This window comes from Poromitra crassiceps (genome assembly GCF_964638095.1).
Source record: "Poromitra crassiceps genome assembly, chromosome: 11".
Lineage (NCBI taxonomy): Eukaryota > Metazoa > Chordata > Actinopteri > Beryciformes > Melamphaidae > Poromitra > Poromitra crassiceps.
Window position 1 is genome coordinate 40,855,780 of NC_139643.1, and position 13,477 is coordinate 40,869,256.

Consider the following 13,477-nt stretch of genomic DNA (forward strand, 5'->3'; position numbering starts at 1 on the left):
GACGTGATGCTGTAACATGCGCCATTGAAAACAAACGTAGCCAACACGGCAGCTAACCTTTCATTTTGCCTGGCTAGTTAGAAGGCTTATCTTGTCTCTGGAAAACTAATTTCAATTTATGAACAATGGAGACTATTTTAGAGCAACAGCGTCGTTATCACGAAGAGAAAGAGCGACTAATGGATGCCAAAACAAAAGAAATGTTGCATAAAAAATCTACGGTAAGCTAGCATGCTAATAACGTTAGCTAATGCTAATAGAATAGCGGTACAGTAATTCAGATCAAATAAACTGCATCTCGGCTGATATGTTTTTTCTTTCTTTCTCCAACAGCTTCGTGACCAGATTAATTCTGACCACCGAACACGAGCAATGCTGGATGTAAGCATGACATTTTGAGATAATAAGAAACAGCTGAAGCTAGCCAGTGCTAGCTTTCTTCTCTGCTTCCTTTATTCAGTAGGCTACATTATCGTAAACTTACATAGTTTGCTACTTTTTAGCTACAGAAGAGAAGTTGTGAGTTACGTTACAGCAGCTACAACAAAGACCAAATTGAACATTGTGTCAAATGTACAGTAAGTTCGCAGCTACATAAGCCTACCTTGTAGGTCTGAGAGACCACTGTTCAAGATAGAAGTAACGTTAACGTGACTTCAGTAATGTTCAGCGAAATCCAGTCATGTTATGGGCAACAACACTAGGATATTGTTACTTTGCTACTACTATAACTTAATTCCTGATCGGATCTTTCCATCCTTTGCAGAGATATATGGAAGTGAGCGCAAATGTCAAAGACTCATATGAAGACAAAGATGGGTAAGTCTTAACAACAATAAGTGATTGGTCCGCTCCAGTTTATAAAGTGGGCATATCAGGCTCGATTCATATCTAGGTGGGTTAGTCTGTGAAACATTGCCTATTTTAAACACTCTTATAAATGCTGATGTTGTTGCTTTGTTTAATTTACTCAAAAATATGTATACATGTAACCAGAATATACAAATGTTGCAGACATTACACTATGCAATTGTCTTTAACAAGCAATGTGTCATCAACAGAATGAGGAAGGATGAGCTCAGTGCCATCTCAGGACCAAATGAGTTTGCAGAGTTCTACAACAGGCTGAAGCAGATAAAGGAGTTTCACAGGAAGCACCCGAATGAGGTAGTTAATTGTGAAGAGGCAAATCAGACCAGGTAAACTCATTGGAACGGGGTTTTTGTAGTAATATTGTGATGTTTTGTTTTTAGATTTGCGTGCCAATGTCAATGGAATTTGAGGAGCTGATAAAGGCCAGAGAGAACCCCAGCGAGGAGGCTCAGAGTAGGTCTAAACAGTTCAACAAGCAAACCCTGGCATCTCTTTCTTCTTGCCACCTGTTGGACAACCTAACTGAATGAGATGTGTGTATCTTTCACAGATCTTGTGGAGTTCACGGATGAGGAAGGGTACGGCCGCTACCTGGATCTCCACGACCCCTACCTGAAGTTCATCAACTTGAAGGGAGCTGAGGTAATGTCCGCTTAAAGTCCACATAAATCATGCTTCAAAATGTATTTATGCATCAACCTCTCTCTACGCTCTTTTCCTCACAGAAACTAGAATACATCACCTACCTGTCTTCATTCGACCAGCTGTTTGACATCAACAAGGACAGGAAGAACGCAGAATACAAAAAGTGGGTCCAGCATGCTTTTTCCCATCAGTTTACCATTTATACTTGGGAATAGGGATGTAACGCAAGCACGGATCATACTGTATTTCCCTGTAATACCGTGCCCACAATATGTTGCACAATATGCACGGCACTGCACAACACTACAAATAAGTTAATAATGGAGGCCCCTTAAACATTCTCATATTAGTTTCAGTTTCCGTTCAATAAAGCAACATTTTCCTTCAGAGCAATATACTTGTTTTTGTTTTTTCGATGGGAGAAAGAATTCATGCCGTGAAATACCGTATACCATGATATTTTGGCAGATACCTTACCGTAATGTACTTTTTTTTCCCTTTTTATTTTTTGCAGGTACTTGGAGATGCTACTGGAGTACCTACAGGACTACACTGAGCGGGTCAAACCTCTGTTGGACCAGAATGAGCTGTATGGCAAAGTCCTGGTTGATTTTGAGAAGAAGTGGGAGAACGGAACCTTTCCAGGCTGGCCTGTAAGAACTCCTAACTTAAGTTGTTATGGTTAGTAGGGGTTTGGCTGTTCATCTCATTTGACCTAACTTTTGGTTTTATCTTTCTGTGGACTGTAGAAAGAGACAAGCAGTGCTTTGACACACGCCGGAGCTCATTTGGACCTCTCTGCTTTCTCTTCTTGGGAGGTAAAACATTTTAAGTTTAACACTTCAATTAATCATTAAATACTAATTTGGTTCATTTATGCTTATACTGATGTATTTTTCCCTTGTTTGATATTTTACACAGGAGTTGGCATCCTTAGGTCTGGACAGATTGAAGTCTGCCCTCATGGCACTGGGACTTAAATGTGGAGGGTGAGCATTTTGCTTACACGCTTAATAATAACAGTTAGGACCATAATAATATTACAAAACATTAATCCTGGAATATTCAAGGTGTATAGAACATGCAGTTAGGATGGCTGGCTGTTCCCTATGTGACTCTGTGTCTATGTGTTGAATAGGACACTTGAGGAGAGGGCTCAGAGGCTTTTTAGCACCAAAGGCAAATCCCTTGAATCTCTGGATCCGTCACTGTTTGCCAAGAACCCCAAATCCAAAGGACCTAAAAAGTAAGTGCATCTAAAAATCGTTGTCTACTGCTGACAGCTGCTTATGATAATTTCCATTGCCTAATTCATAACAATTTACATGGTTCCTGTCCGCAGAGACACGGAGCGTAACAAGGAAGTCGCTTTCCTGGAGGCCCAAGTCTATGAATACGTGGAGATCCTCGGGGTAAGGAATATATCTTTGCTTCACGCTGTTGTACAGTTTGTCAATGAAGAGTTACACTTGCAGAAACTGAACCCTCTCAATTTGGGAGGTATTGAACAATGTATTTAGGATAGTGACTACGGTATTTTACTCTGAAACTTTAATAATAATCACTGTGGGAAAATTGGGTCATTGCAGTAAAATAGGAAAAATATAAGATTAAGACAAACGTGTTACTGAAAGTAAAAAGATTTATTGCAGCTGAACATATTGGAAAAAAAATAATACAACAAATCAATAAAGACACATGACAGATTTACTTGTTGAACGAGATGTGCAGGTGTGCATCACTAGCTGTGCACATTATGGGAAAATTTAAAGTTTATTAAACAAAAGAATAATGTTTCGGTCCAACGACCTTCATCAGATTCTTCTTACAGAGTAAGAGGAGGGACCCAGTTAAATACGCTGGTATACCTATGCATGGACCAATCGGGTCGTACTACACTCTGGTTCTTGTAGACCCACGTTGAGTCCACAATTTTTGTTGACGTGAAGAATAATGTTCAGATAGAGGGATGCTCATTATTAGAGATACAAATAGAGTGCGCACATCCACTCAAACCCGCAGGTGCTGGACAAAAAGGGCACAAATTAATAAAAGTCGAGTCCGCACACAGATTCCAACAGCAGTGTGCAGACTCTACTTTTTATTCATTTATGCTCTTATTATTACCCAGCTGCTGTCACCATGCATTATATCAAATCCAGTGAAGAACATAGGGTCTGCCTGGAAAAATATGGAGTTTTAAAAATGTGACGTGTAGGAACCCTGCCATTCACCTAACATATTCTGATATTTGTGGCTGTGAAGAACAATCTTCATCTATACAGTGATGATCTAGTTAGCAGGGGCAAGATGTTTATCTGTGCAAATCATATTGAACACCAGACAAAATCTTCAAAACAAATCAAGGTATTTGAAAAAGTATGGACTTTTTTAATTGAAAATGGGATGGAGGTACCATGTATATAAATTGAGTCTAAATGTGCATTGTTAGCACTTCCAGATGCAAGTGGCGTCCACACAGGGGAGGTGCCCGGCTGGTGTGTTATTGCGTTGTTGGAAGTGGTTGTTGATCCTCCTGATGGCGTTACAGGAGCAGAGGCAACTGACCCACGAGAACGTGCAGAGGAAGCAGGCCAGGACCGGAGAGGAGCGCGAGGAAGAGGAGGAGGAGCAGCTCAGCGAGAGTGAGAGTGAAGATGAGGACAACGAGATCATCTACAACCCCAAGAACCTGCCGCTAGGCTGGGACGGCAAGGTGTGCTGTTTTGCCCCCCCCCCCCCCCCCTCCTGCATGTGCGTGTATTTCATTTGCATGTCTGAACTGAGCTAAAATGTGCTGTTGTTTTATTCCCTCTAGCCAATTCCATATTGGCTCTATAAACTCCACGGGCTGAACATCAACTACAACTGCGAGATCTGTGGAAACTACACCTACAGGGGACCCAAAGCCTTCCAGAGGCACTTTGCGGTATGTACATGTTTTATCAAAGATTCTTATGGAGGAAATATGCATAAGTATAGGAGACGTAGTGAGACAGCTGACATGTCTAAAATCTATTTAATACATACATTGTATACTCATACAATGTGTGTACTTCATAGATTTTGGATTTTGAATAAATCATTATTAGCACGTCAATTGTGAGACATTGTAAACAAACGAGACCATCACTAAGATTAAGATAAGCAGCTTCTATATGCTGCTTTTTGCATTTTGCTGGATTTGGCAGGAAATCTGCTGTATTGCTTATGGCACCAAAAAAGGAAGAGGGCACTGTTCTCCCAGGAAAAACGGAGCTAAAGCTTCTGTTTCGATCAATGGCAGATGGTGGAAGGAGTGAAACGCTGCTGGAAAAGTAACTTCCAACTTGTTTATCCTCTTCAGGGAGGCGCGACAGGCAGCAATGTGATTTATGGGAAATGTGGTCTTAATTTAGAGAAACACTAGTGCTGCTTTAAGTTGGAGGCTACAATCTTCTCAATCTTGGTCTCATATTTATGGAAATTAGAGCACAACCACTCATGCCATACCAGTCATTGGTAGATTAGATTGCCACATGGAGTGTGTAATTGTGCGCCTGAAGTTTATTTTGTGTTTTCTCTCGGCTTAGGAGTGGCGACACGCCCACGGCATGCGCTGTCTGGGAATCCCCAACACCGCCCACTTCGCCAACGTCACCCAGATCGAGGACGCCGTCTCTCGTAAGCATTTGCGTCATTAGTAGGCACACACAAATTAGGAACCGTGACCGCACGAAAATGGACGTTGCCACGAGCGTTACATTGATTGTGATTTTTCCAAGAATTTCTGTTTCCAAGACATTTGTGTTTATGTTTGTGCTGTAGTGTGGGCGAAGCTGAAGTCCCAGAAGGCATCCGAGCGGTGGCAGCCAGACACAGAGGTCAGTCCACACTCGAAACAACTTGTGGGGAAATAAAGCTTTCTCGGCTAGTGGGATATACTGTATGTTTTACATTCAGCAGGGTGACCTAGTGTTGTTGGGCCGCTGTGAACATTTTGTTTGAGGTGCCACACTTGACCTGAGTGGAAACATAAGGCCGCATTCAATGCAGCGCTTAGCGGAGAGTTGTGCGTCTGTGTGGGATTGTCACTACACACTACACACATGCATAGACTATCGTTCTGACGCCAGCTCTTGCTGAAAACAAGTACACACAGACACACACAGCTGTCTATAATATATTCCTATAATCATTCAGTCATTCACTATAGGATAATAACTGCCTTGGTGGTGATTAGTCTCACTTACATCTTCACAGTTGCTCGGTAAACAGCAGACTGGGGACCTAATTCAAATTAACTGACAGGCTGACTGGGGACTAACATTAATGATACTGAGGGAGCAGCAATGGAGGTGTGATCTTTTTTGCAGGCGGATTACGGGTATGCATATTAGATGTATTAGCACTTTTTGCAGTGACTTTTTTGCTGCAGTGTTTACATGTTGCTTGTTTGATCTCCATTTTGCTTGTGTGTGTGTGTACGATGTGCTCGCCTACCAGATCGGCTCGCGCACACATTGTGATTGGCTGTACGTCGGGCACGTGGGATTAACGTGGGCAAAATGTCCGACAGCTTTAGATTAGCTAACAAGCTAAGCTACTGATGTTATCAGACATTTGGGAACATTAAAATATGAATCGTACAAACATTTAATGAGCATGATTCAAGTGTTACAGGACCATTTCTCATAAACGTGAGCCTTTTTGAATATAAAATTGTGAGAGTTGAACTTCGTCTGTAGTCGCGGACCCCAAGCCGAGCACATCCGTTAGGGGCGAGCAGATCCGGTACTCACACGGGCCTCGGCTCCGTAGTAAATTGCGCATTGCTTGTCGGACACTAGTGGCTCAGTTAGTCCGTATATATAAACATTAGGGGTGCACCGATTGCAATTTTGTTGGCCGTTTCCCATTTCCGATTTTTGAATAGTCTGACTTGCCGATACCGATTTTTGCCGATTCCGATTTTCTTTCTAAGAACAACAATTGACAGCTTACACAAACGTTTTTGTAATTTTGTTTGAAAATTAATTAATTCTTATCATTTGCATGAAGTAGGACCATTTCACTTCAACACATCTCAAAATAAAAGTGTTCCAGGTTACTGGACAGAGCTTTTTTGTGCAAATACAATGAATACAAAAATTAAATAAAATCCAATAGCCTATATCCCACAGCTATCATGCATTTACTTTTCCAAAAGAAAACAGGTGCAACAGAACATCAAAATGATCCATGGACAAGGAGTTTATAGCCTGGCTCCAGACCAGTCCTCTTGAGTAGAGGGGAAATGAGTTTATGAGTTACAGTAACGATCTTCAGTCTGAATATCAGGCGGAGTTTACACACAGTCCGAAATTTCGTATGCGGATTTTTTTATCTGCCATCCGAAAAAAGATCGTCACGCACAGAAAACCTTGCACACTTGTGAGTCCGATGCATTTTTATTATTATGTCCGTCGTTCTATTTGCAATACGAAACAAATAGTCTCTCCTGTATCCACGTTACAACATGACTGACTGAGGCTGAGGCAGCAGCGCTGATGTGGAATGGAGAAGGCAGGTCGGGGAATGGTTATACTGGACACAATGCTCACGTTCACCTCGCCAAGCCGGCTGTGCGCTGTGGCCGGGTGCAGCAGCACTGCTTCCCGGGTAGAGAGAGCAGAGAGAGAGGGGCCAGTGAGGTGAAGCGAGCCGCTCAGACTGGACTCCAGCCAGCGGGACTCGGCCGCACCTCTGTCTCCACGGCTTATTTTCGACTTGCATGTGTGACAAACTGCGAGCTTTGTCTACTTCACTGACGGTGAAAAAAATCCACAACGAGGAAGGTATGCTGGCGTGTGTGGTGTGGTGGCTGGGTGCCTGTCTCGGTGCTTTGGGGTGCGCGCACGTCACGTGAAAATCGGCTCACAGAATCGGCTATTTAGAGTGACCGGCGCAGATCACCGATCGAGGCCAATCACGTGAAAATCGGTCATTTCCGGTCACGTGCCGATCGATCGGTGCATCCCTAATAAACATACAATATTATGTGTGATATTGCTTATTTCTAATGCAATACAAGGTGGATTTAGCCCTGTGATGCTGTCGGCACAGGTTGCTGATGTAGGCTACTTTGTAATTTGCCAGAACCTGTCATAATGACAAATATCAGTTCATCTGGTTGGCATAAAATCAAACCGGTTTAAGCTCATACACTGGACGGGACCAGCAAAAGCGGACATCGGGCCAACTCTAACCTGGCCATTTTATAAGGTACTGGTACTCATGTCTGGACTTCTGCCTTTAACAGGAGGAGTATGAAGATTCCAGCGGAAATGTGGTCAACAAGAAGACCTATGAAGATCTGAAAAGACAAGGCTTGCTGTAGATGCAGGGAGATGTGAATCAACGACACACAAGACATGGAAAGATTTTACTTCTAATCAACGTCCTTTTGAAATCAGCTCTATTTTTTATCTTGTTTACCCGTGTTCCTTTTTATTTCTAAGTACTGTAGTAATGTTTTCAATAGAATGACTACCATCCACCATTCCCCCTTTATAACTTTGTAATGTGGCAACCATAATAATAATTCTAATAAACATGAGTACTTTTGTCACGTTGTTTGTCTTTGCCACTGATTTGTTATTGTCTGATTTTGAATTGGATTTCAATGAGCTCTGCTCTGACTTTGCAGTGGGTGTCATCAGTCTTTTCCCAGGAAGGTAGTTCCCTTCATATACAGTATAATACACCAGAGCAGAGACAAAGCTACATCCAGTGTGATGCCATTGACTGGTAAGCATAGTTTAACTGATTTTATGTATGGTAGTTTATTACTGTGTCTATGGTGTGTAAAACACTTGCATATTAATCAATTAAAATTCTTTAGTCATAAGCCAACTTGCTGTTATTGTAAGATACTCCTTTACCATACAAGAGCTGTCAAAAGTATATGAACAAAGCATTTCTACTTGTGAACCATTGTTGGCTCACATTTATTAGACTACCCTAAACATAAAAAAAATATCTTATACAACACGTACACCTGAATATAAATTAATAATTCATTTATTTCTTTTTCACATACTGCAGAAAACTATCCTGAATGGGATGTTTTTCACAGCAGCAAAGGTAAGGTAAACACAGGTGCAACAAAAACATTACTGAGAGCCCCAGCACTGGAACACCTAAATGGATTGGAAGTTGGAAACCCTCATTAATGTTTTGGTTGCACCTGTTTTTAACCTACCTTAGACACAATGACTGCTGTGAAAAAGGTCTATGGATGGGAAAGAAAGCTATTCTTTGAATAATGGTTCTTAAAACTTTTCACGTCAAGGACCCCAAAACGGACACAAAGTAGACCACAGATCCCCATTTGATAAGATTTTTTTCTCAGTGTCCCCATCTGACAAGATGTTTGCTTTTAGATATTTTATTACAAGGAGGAAAAAAGCTTTCGCACACCTAGGCTCAACAGGTGCGTCGGAGAAGGGCAAAACCCGACACAGTACAAGAATAAACTCCCGCACACTGTCTCCACATGCAATCAAAAGTTTAATAAGTCAAAGAAAAAGAATAACGTTTCGGTCGTGAGACCTTCATCAGATTCCTCTTGAGATATTTTATTACAGAAAGTGTATGAAACCCATGACCAAACAAAAATTGTGTACAGATGGTATTATCGTAAAAATAGAAAGGGTGTTCTTTCGGTTCCTCAGCGGTTTCTCCTGTAGGGAACAGACTTGGTGGATCGGTGCCAGCGTGGATTCTCTCAGAGCTCGAGGTTGACAAGGTTCTCAGTAGCATTCTCAGAGTTTCCCATATTCTGTGAATCAGGCAGAACATGTGAGTTCTTCTGCATAGGAGTCTGGAAATGTGCATGTTTTTCAGTCTGTACCATAGACGAATCCTACATTTTTGAGCTTGTGTGAAAGCCAGGTGAGACGGCTCTTTTACTATTGTCTTCTTGAGACGATGACGGAGTGCTTACTGATATGTTCGGCTCGTAGTCTTCTTTGTTGTTTTGGGTAGAACTGACATCAGATGATGTTGTTATTGTTTTCATGAAGCTTGCTGTAAAGCGTTGGCAGAGCGGTTGCACTTGTAGTCTTGGAGTTATGCCTTGGCAGTTTCTGGACTTGCGGAGGCAGTCCTGCTCATAAAGTTGTCAGGTTTAGATTCAGACATTGACTTTCAGGTTTACTTCAGTGTGCAGCGGCAGAACCTTACCTTTTAATCTTCCTTTAATCTCCCTCTGCTGACATTAGACATGCGGAACAGCACTAATATGAAAATATAACATCAGTGCTTGTTTGACATCAAAATCATGCCGTCAAATTTAATTTATGGCGCGGACTGCTTACCCTTGCACAAAAAAGCAATTACAGTCATTATTTTTGAATGCAGCAACTCTTACTGAGCAGAAGAATGACTCCTCTCGTAAGGATGAAAAGCCCAATTTCCCCTGCTTCAAAATTAGAAATTAAGCCCATCAGTCATGCCACTCCAGAATTACGACTAGACTGATCTGATTGTTAATTGCAAATTGGTTAAATCAGGCAGAGACGGTACCTTTTACGTTCTGCTTCAGTGGCATCTTTTCACCTGTAAACAAATGAAACATTAAGCAGGAAACCCAAGGGGCTGTGGGACCAGATAATGAGCTTGTTACTCATGAGAGCTCATCATCAACATTGTGATTAACAATGTTGATGATGAGCTTGGTATTTCCATGAGAAAAAAACTTTACAAGTACTCTCCTACCAGCGCGGAGAGACCCGGGTTCAATTCCCAGTAGCAGTACCTCTGGCTTGGTCAGATGTTCCCACAGGCACAATTTGGCCGTGTCTGCGGGTGGGAAGCTGGTAGGGTATGAGTCCTGGTCGCTGCACTAGCGCCTCCGGTCTGGTTGGCCTCCTCACTGTCAGGTGGAAAGAAGCGGCTGGCGACTGCACATGTGTGTGTATATGTATGTATGTATGTATGTATATATGTATATATATCGTGTATATAATATGTATATATATATATACACGCACACATATTGCAGTCCTTTGATCCGTTTTGTGTGTTACTAAAATATCTCAGCTTTTTCTTAAATCGCACAAGGGAATAGTGGTTAGCTATAATTGATGGCATGTTGGCCTTCTCTCACTCACTTGCAAAATCCACTGGCCTTTAGAGTTAACCTGCAAAACAACCACAATGCTGAAAATAAAAAGAAGTGGGACTGTTATAAAAGGTATTTTGGGGCTGCAGCTGAAAGAAATGATACACTGGTGGTCTAATCCTATACATGCGTCCCGGTGTCTCTATGAATACTGGTGCAACAAACTGCTTATGTTATGCTCTTCCCTCAAGGGAAACACTTGACGAGCAGGCAGAACAGTTTAAACATCTACCATCTCCACCAGTCTGGTGATGAGGGCTACTCATCATGCTGGGGCTAGATTCAGAATCATCTCTGTACGCTCCTATGAATCCAATAACTATCAAGTCCCATTAAGTTGTGTTAATGGGCAGACAATGCTATACTGGGAAGTGGGAACACAACACTACCTTAATGGGCCGGCCATATGATGTGGTTTCCCCCATAATGCATATTTGATTTGATGTTTCCATCTATGCTGCAGCTTTTGTGGACTGGTTTTATGTCCTTGGTGCTGCAGCTTTCATGTCCCACACAAATGTCCCTGCAGGGACAATAAACTTTATCTGATCTAAATCAATTGTTCAGCACCTTCTTATTTCCAGCTATAAAATGTTATTACGGCGGTGTAAAACACGAGGGGTAGTGAATTAAAAGAGATGTCAGTTTCTCCACGTAAACAATCTTAACTGCTTCATCCACTTAGGACCGTTTTCTGCAGTATGTGAAGAAGAAAAAAGAATTATGGATTGATTATCGGTTCCAGGTTTATGTATAGGATCGTTTTTATGTTTAGGATATGCAGTGTTATTGTGTGTATGTTTAAATAACTGCCTAGGTGTCTGATTCTTGCTTAGTTTTGTGTTGATACACTCATAACCATTACCTGTCAATCACTGTACAATATCCAATAGAATCACATAGAAGCATACTGTACATGTACTGTAGAATGCACTTCAAAATCAACAACTCAATCTTGCCTACAACAGACAGACATTTATTATGGTTACTATTGTACTTATAAGTCTCCTGTTTCGACACTGCAACACCTTTGTCAACAGGTTCGAGGGATCATATCATGGCAGTCAGAGATGATATGATTATTTGGATGGTTATATGAGAGGTGTTATGGACTGCAGTGTAAATAGTCTTTTGACCAGGTGTTTTCCTCGAGGCAGGCATTTATTTGCTCACCTAGAAGATCTGCTAAGCCACCACAGCAGGCAAGCCATTATTTGTTAGCAGAGTCAATGTTCACTACATGACACTTTTCATCAGCACACAGCAGCTGATGTAACCAAAAACTTGTTTTACTCACCTTGTATTTGCACAATTATTAACACCTTTTTAGGTTGACATAAAGCTTTAAATTCATATAGTAAGCAGTGTCAGACTTGTATAAGTTAAGTTGTATGAAATGGTCTTTTAATGAAGACAAAGCATACACTTTTATGATGATTCTTTATTATTACTATTGGTAGTTTTCCTTCTGATGATCCCTGACTGCATGCAGCTCATAGTTTACCTAGATTTTATTTACCAGTGCATCATTGGATGTAACTTTCATTGTGCTGTTTAAATAGGCTTAGAAACCTGTGTACTTGGGTGTTAATAATAATAATACTAATAATAAAGAAAGCAGCACAGTGGGTGAGAGGCTCATATCATTAAAATGAAAGTTATGGTGTGGATGCAGGTGCTCATTGTTACTCCTAGAAATGCAATTTTCTTAAAATTGCTCATTGCTGTTGTGCTTGCAGAACCTATAGTTTAAAATATATTTGTGATTAATTAAAAAGAAAGTTTTTGCTTGCAGAGTTGAGCAGCTTGTAAACTCCACCAGATGGGGCTCTTGTTGCCTTTAGAGATAATTTGGAGGGGAGGTCTTAAAGATGTTAAATTTAGCACTGGTCTTTAGCTTTCTACATAATGTATGTAAATGTTTGCATTGTATAACAAAAAAGCAGATCCAGACTGAGGAATATTTAGAAACCTTGTCTTCTATTGCAGCCCACTTGAAAAGGATAATGGGGAATAGCTGAGTTGTTGATTTTCAAATTTTGAGTTTTTACAAAAACAACAATGTCAATATATCTATTGCAAATATAATACATGATTATAGCCTATAATTGATATGTTACAATTATACTCTGTATAGTTTCTGATATCTGATTTTATTATATTATTTTCAGTCTTCACAACTACCAAATGCCCACCTCCAAATTAATTCTAGTTGAAGTGATGTTGAAAAGAAAATGAAGTCTGTGTGTACACACCGGTACACACATATAACTGAGCAAGCAAATATGGGAATCATTAGAGAAACACTATCTTTGTAGCCAATTTTACAAGAAAAATAATTACAATTTCCTTGCAGACTTATATGGGCTGAACCTACTTTATTGTTCAGCCATAAACTATCCTGGACAGTAAAATCAGCCAAATCAAGAGGCAGTAAAAATCAATTGATTTAGTCCGGTAAATTGATACAATGGCTTGGTTGCACTGCTCCTAGGTTCTGGGTAGGTACCTATAAGAGGGGTCAAATGCAGAGGATAAACACGAAGCTGACAGCATGAAACACATACAGTATTGCTTCCTAGTTTTTCAGTGGTTTTGAAAACGGTGTGTGTAAGAACGATCACATCTACCAGCCAAGTATAAGCACCCAGATCTGCACAGATATGGAGAGGAGGTAAAAGGCTGTGTTGTTCAAAAGTTTTTACAGAGATACACACAGTCAGGCTTGATAGCGCCTTCCCCCAACATTTTATTGAATAATTATCCAATTATAAAATTGCCTAGGCGGGTGGGCGGAGTCTGTCAGACACATTT

At 40.9% G+C, this 13,477-nt stretch overlaps 1 protein-coding gene across 1 annotated transcript; it reads left to right on the forward strand.

Moving 5' to 3' along the window:
* The first annotated feature begins 7 nt into the window (after nt 1–7).
* On the forward strand, nt 8–8,104 carry sf3a3 (splicing factor 3a, subunit 3). Its single transcript, XM_083646155.1, has 17 exons — nt 8–221; nt 334–381; nt 767–819; nt 1,062–1,167; nt 1,254–1,326; nt 1,424–1,515; nt 1,599–1,681; nt 2,033–2,171; nt 2,268–2,336; nt 2,440–2,507; nt 2,657–2,764; nt 2,861–2,930; nt 4,070–4,234; nt 4,337–4,447; nt 5,091–5,181; nt 5,326–5,381; nt 7,799–8,104. Exons 1-17 carry the CDS (start codon nt 126–128, stop codon nt 7,874–7,876), a joined length of 1,506 nt encoding a protein of 501 aa, XP_083502281.1. The 5' UTR covers nt 8–125; the 3' UTR covers nt 7,877–8,104.
* Nucleotides 8,105–13,477: the final 5,373 nt, after the last annotated feature.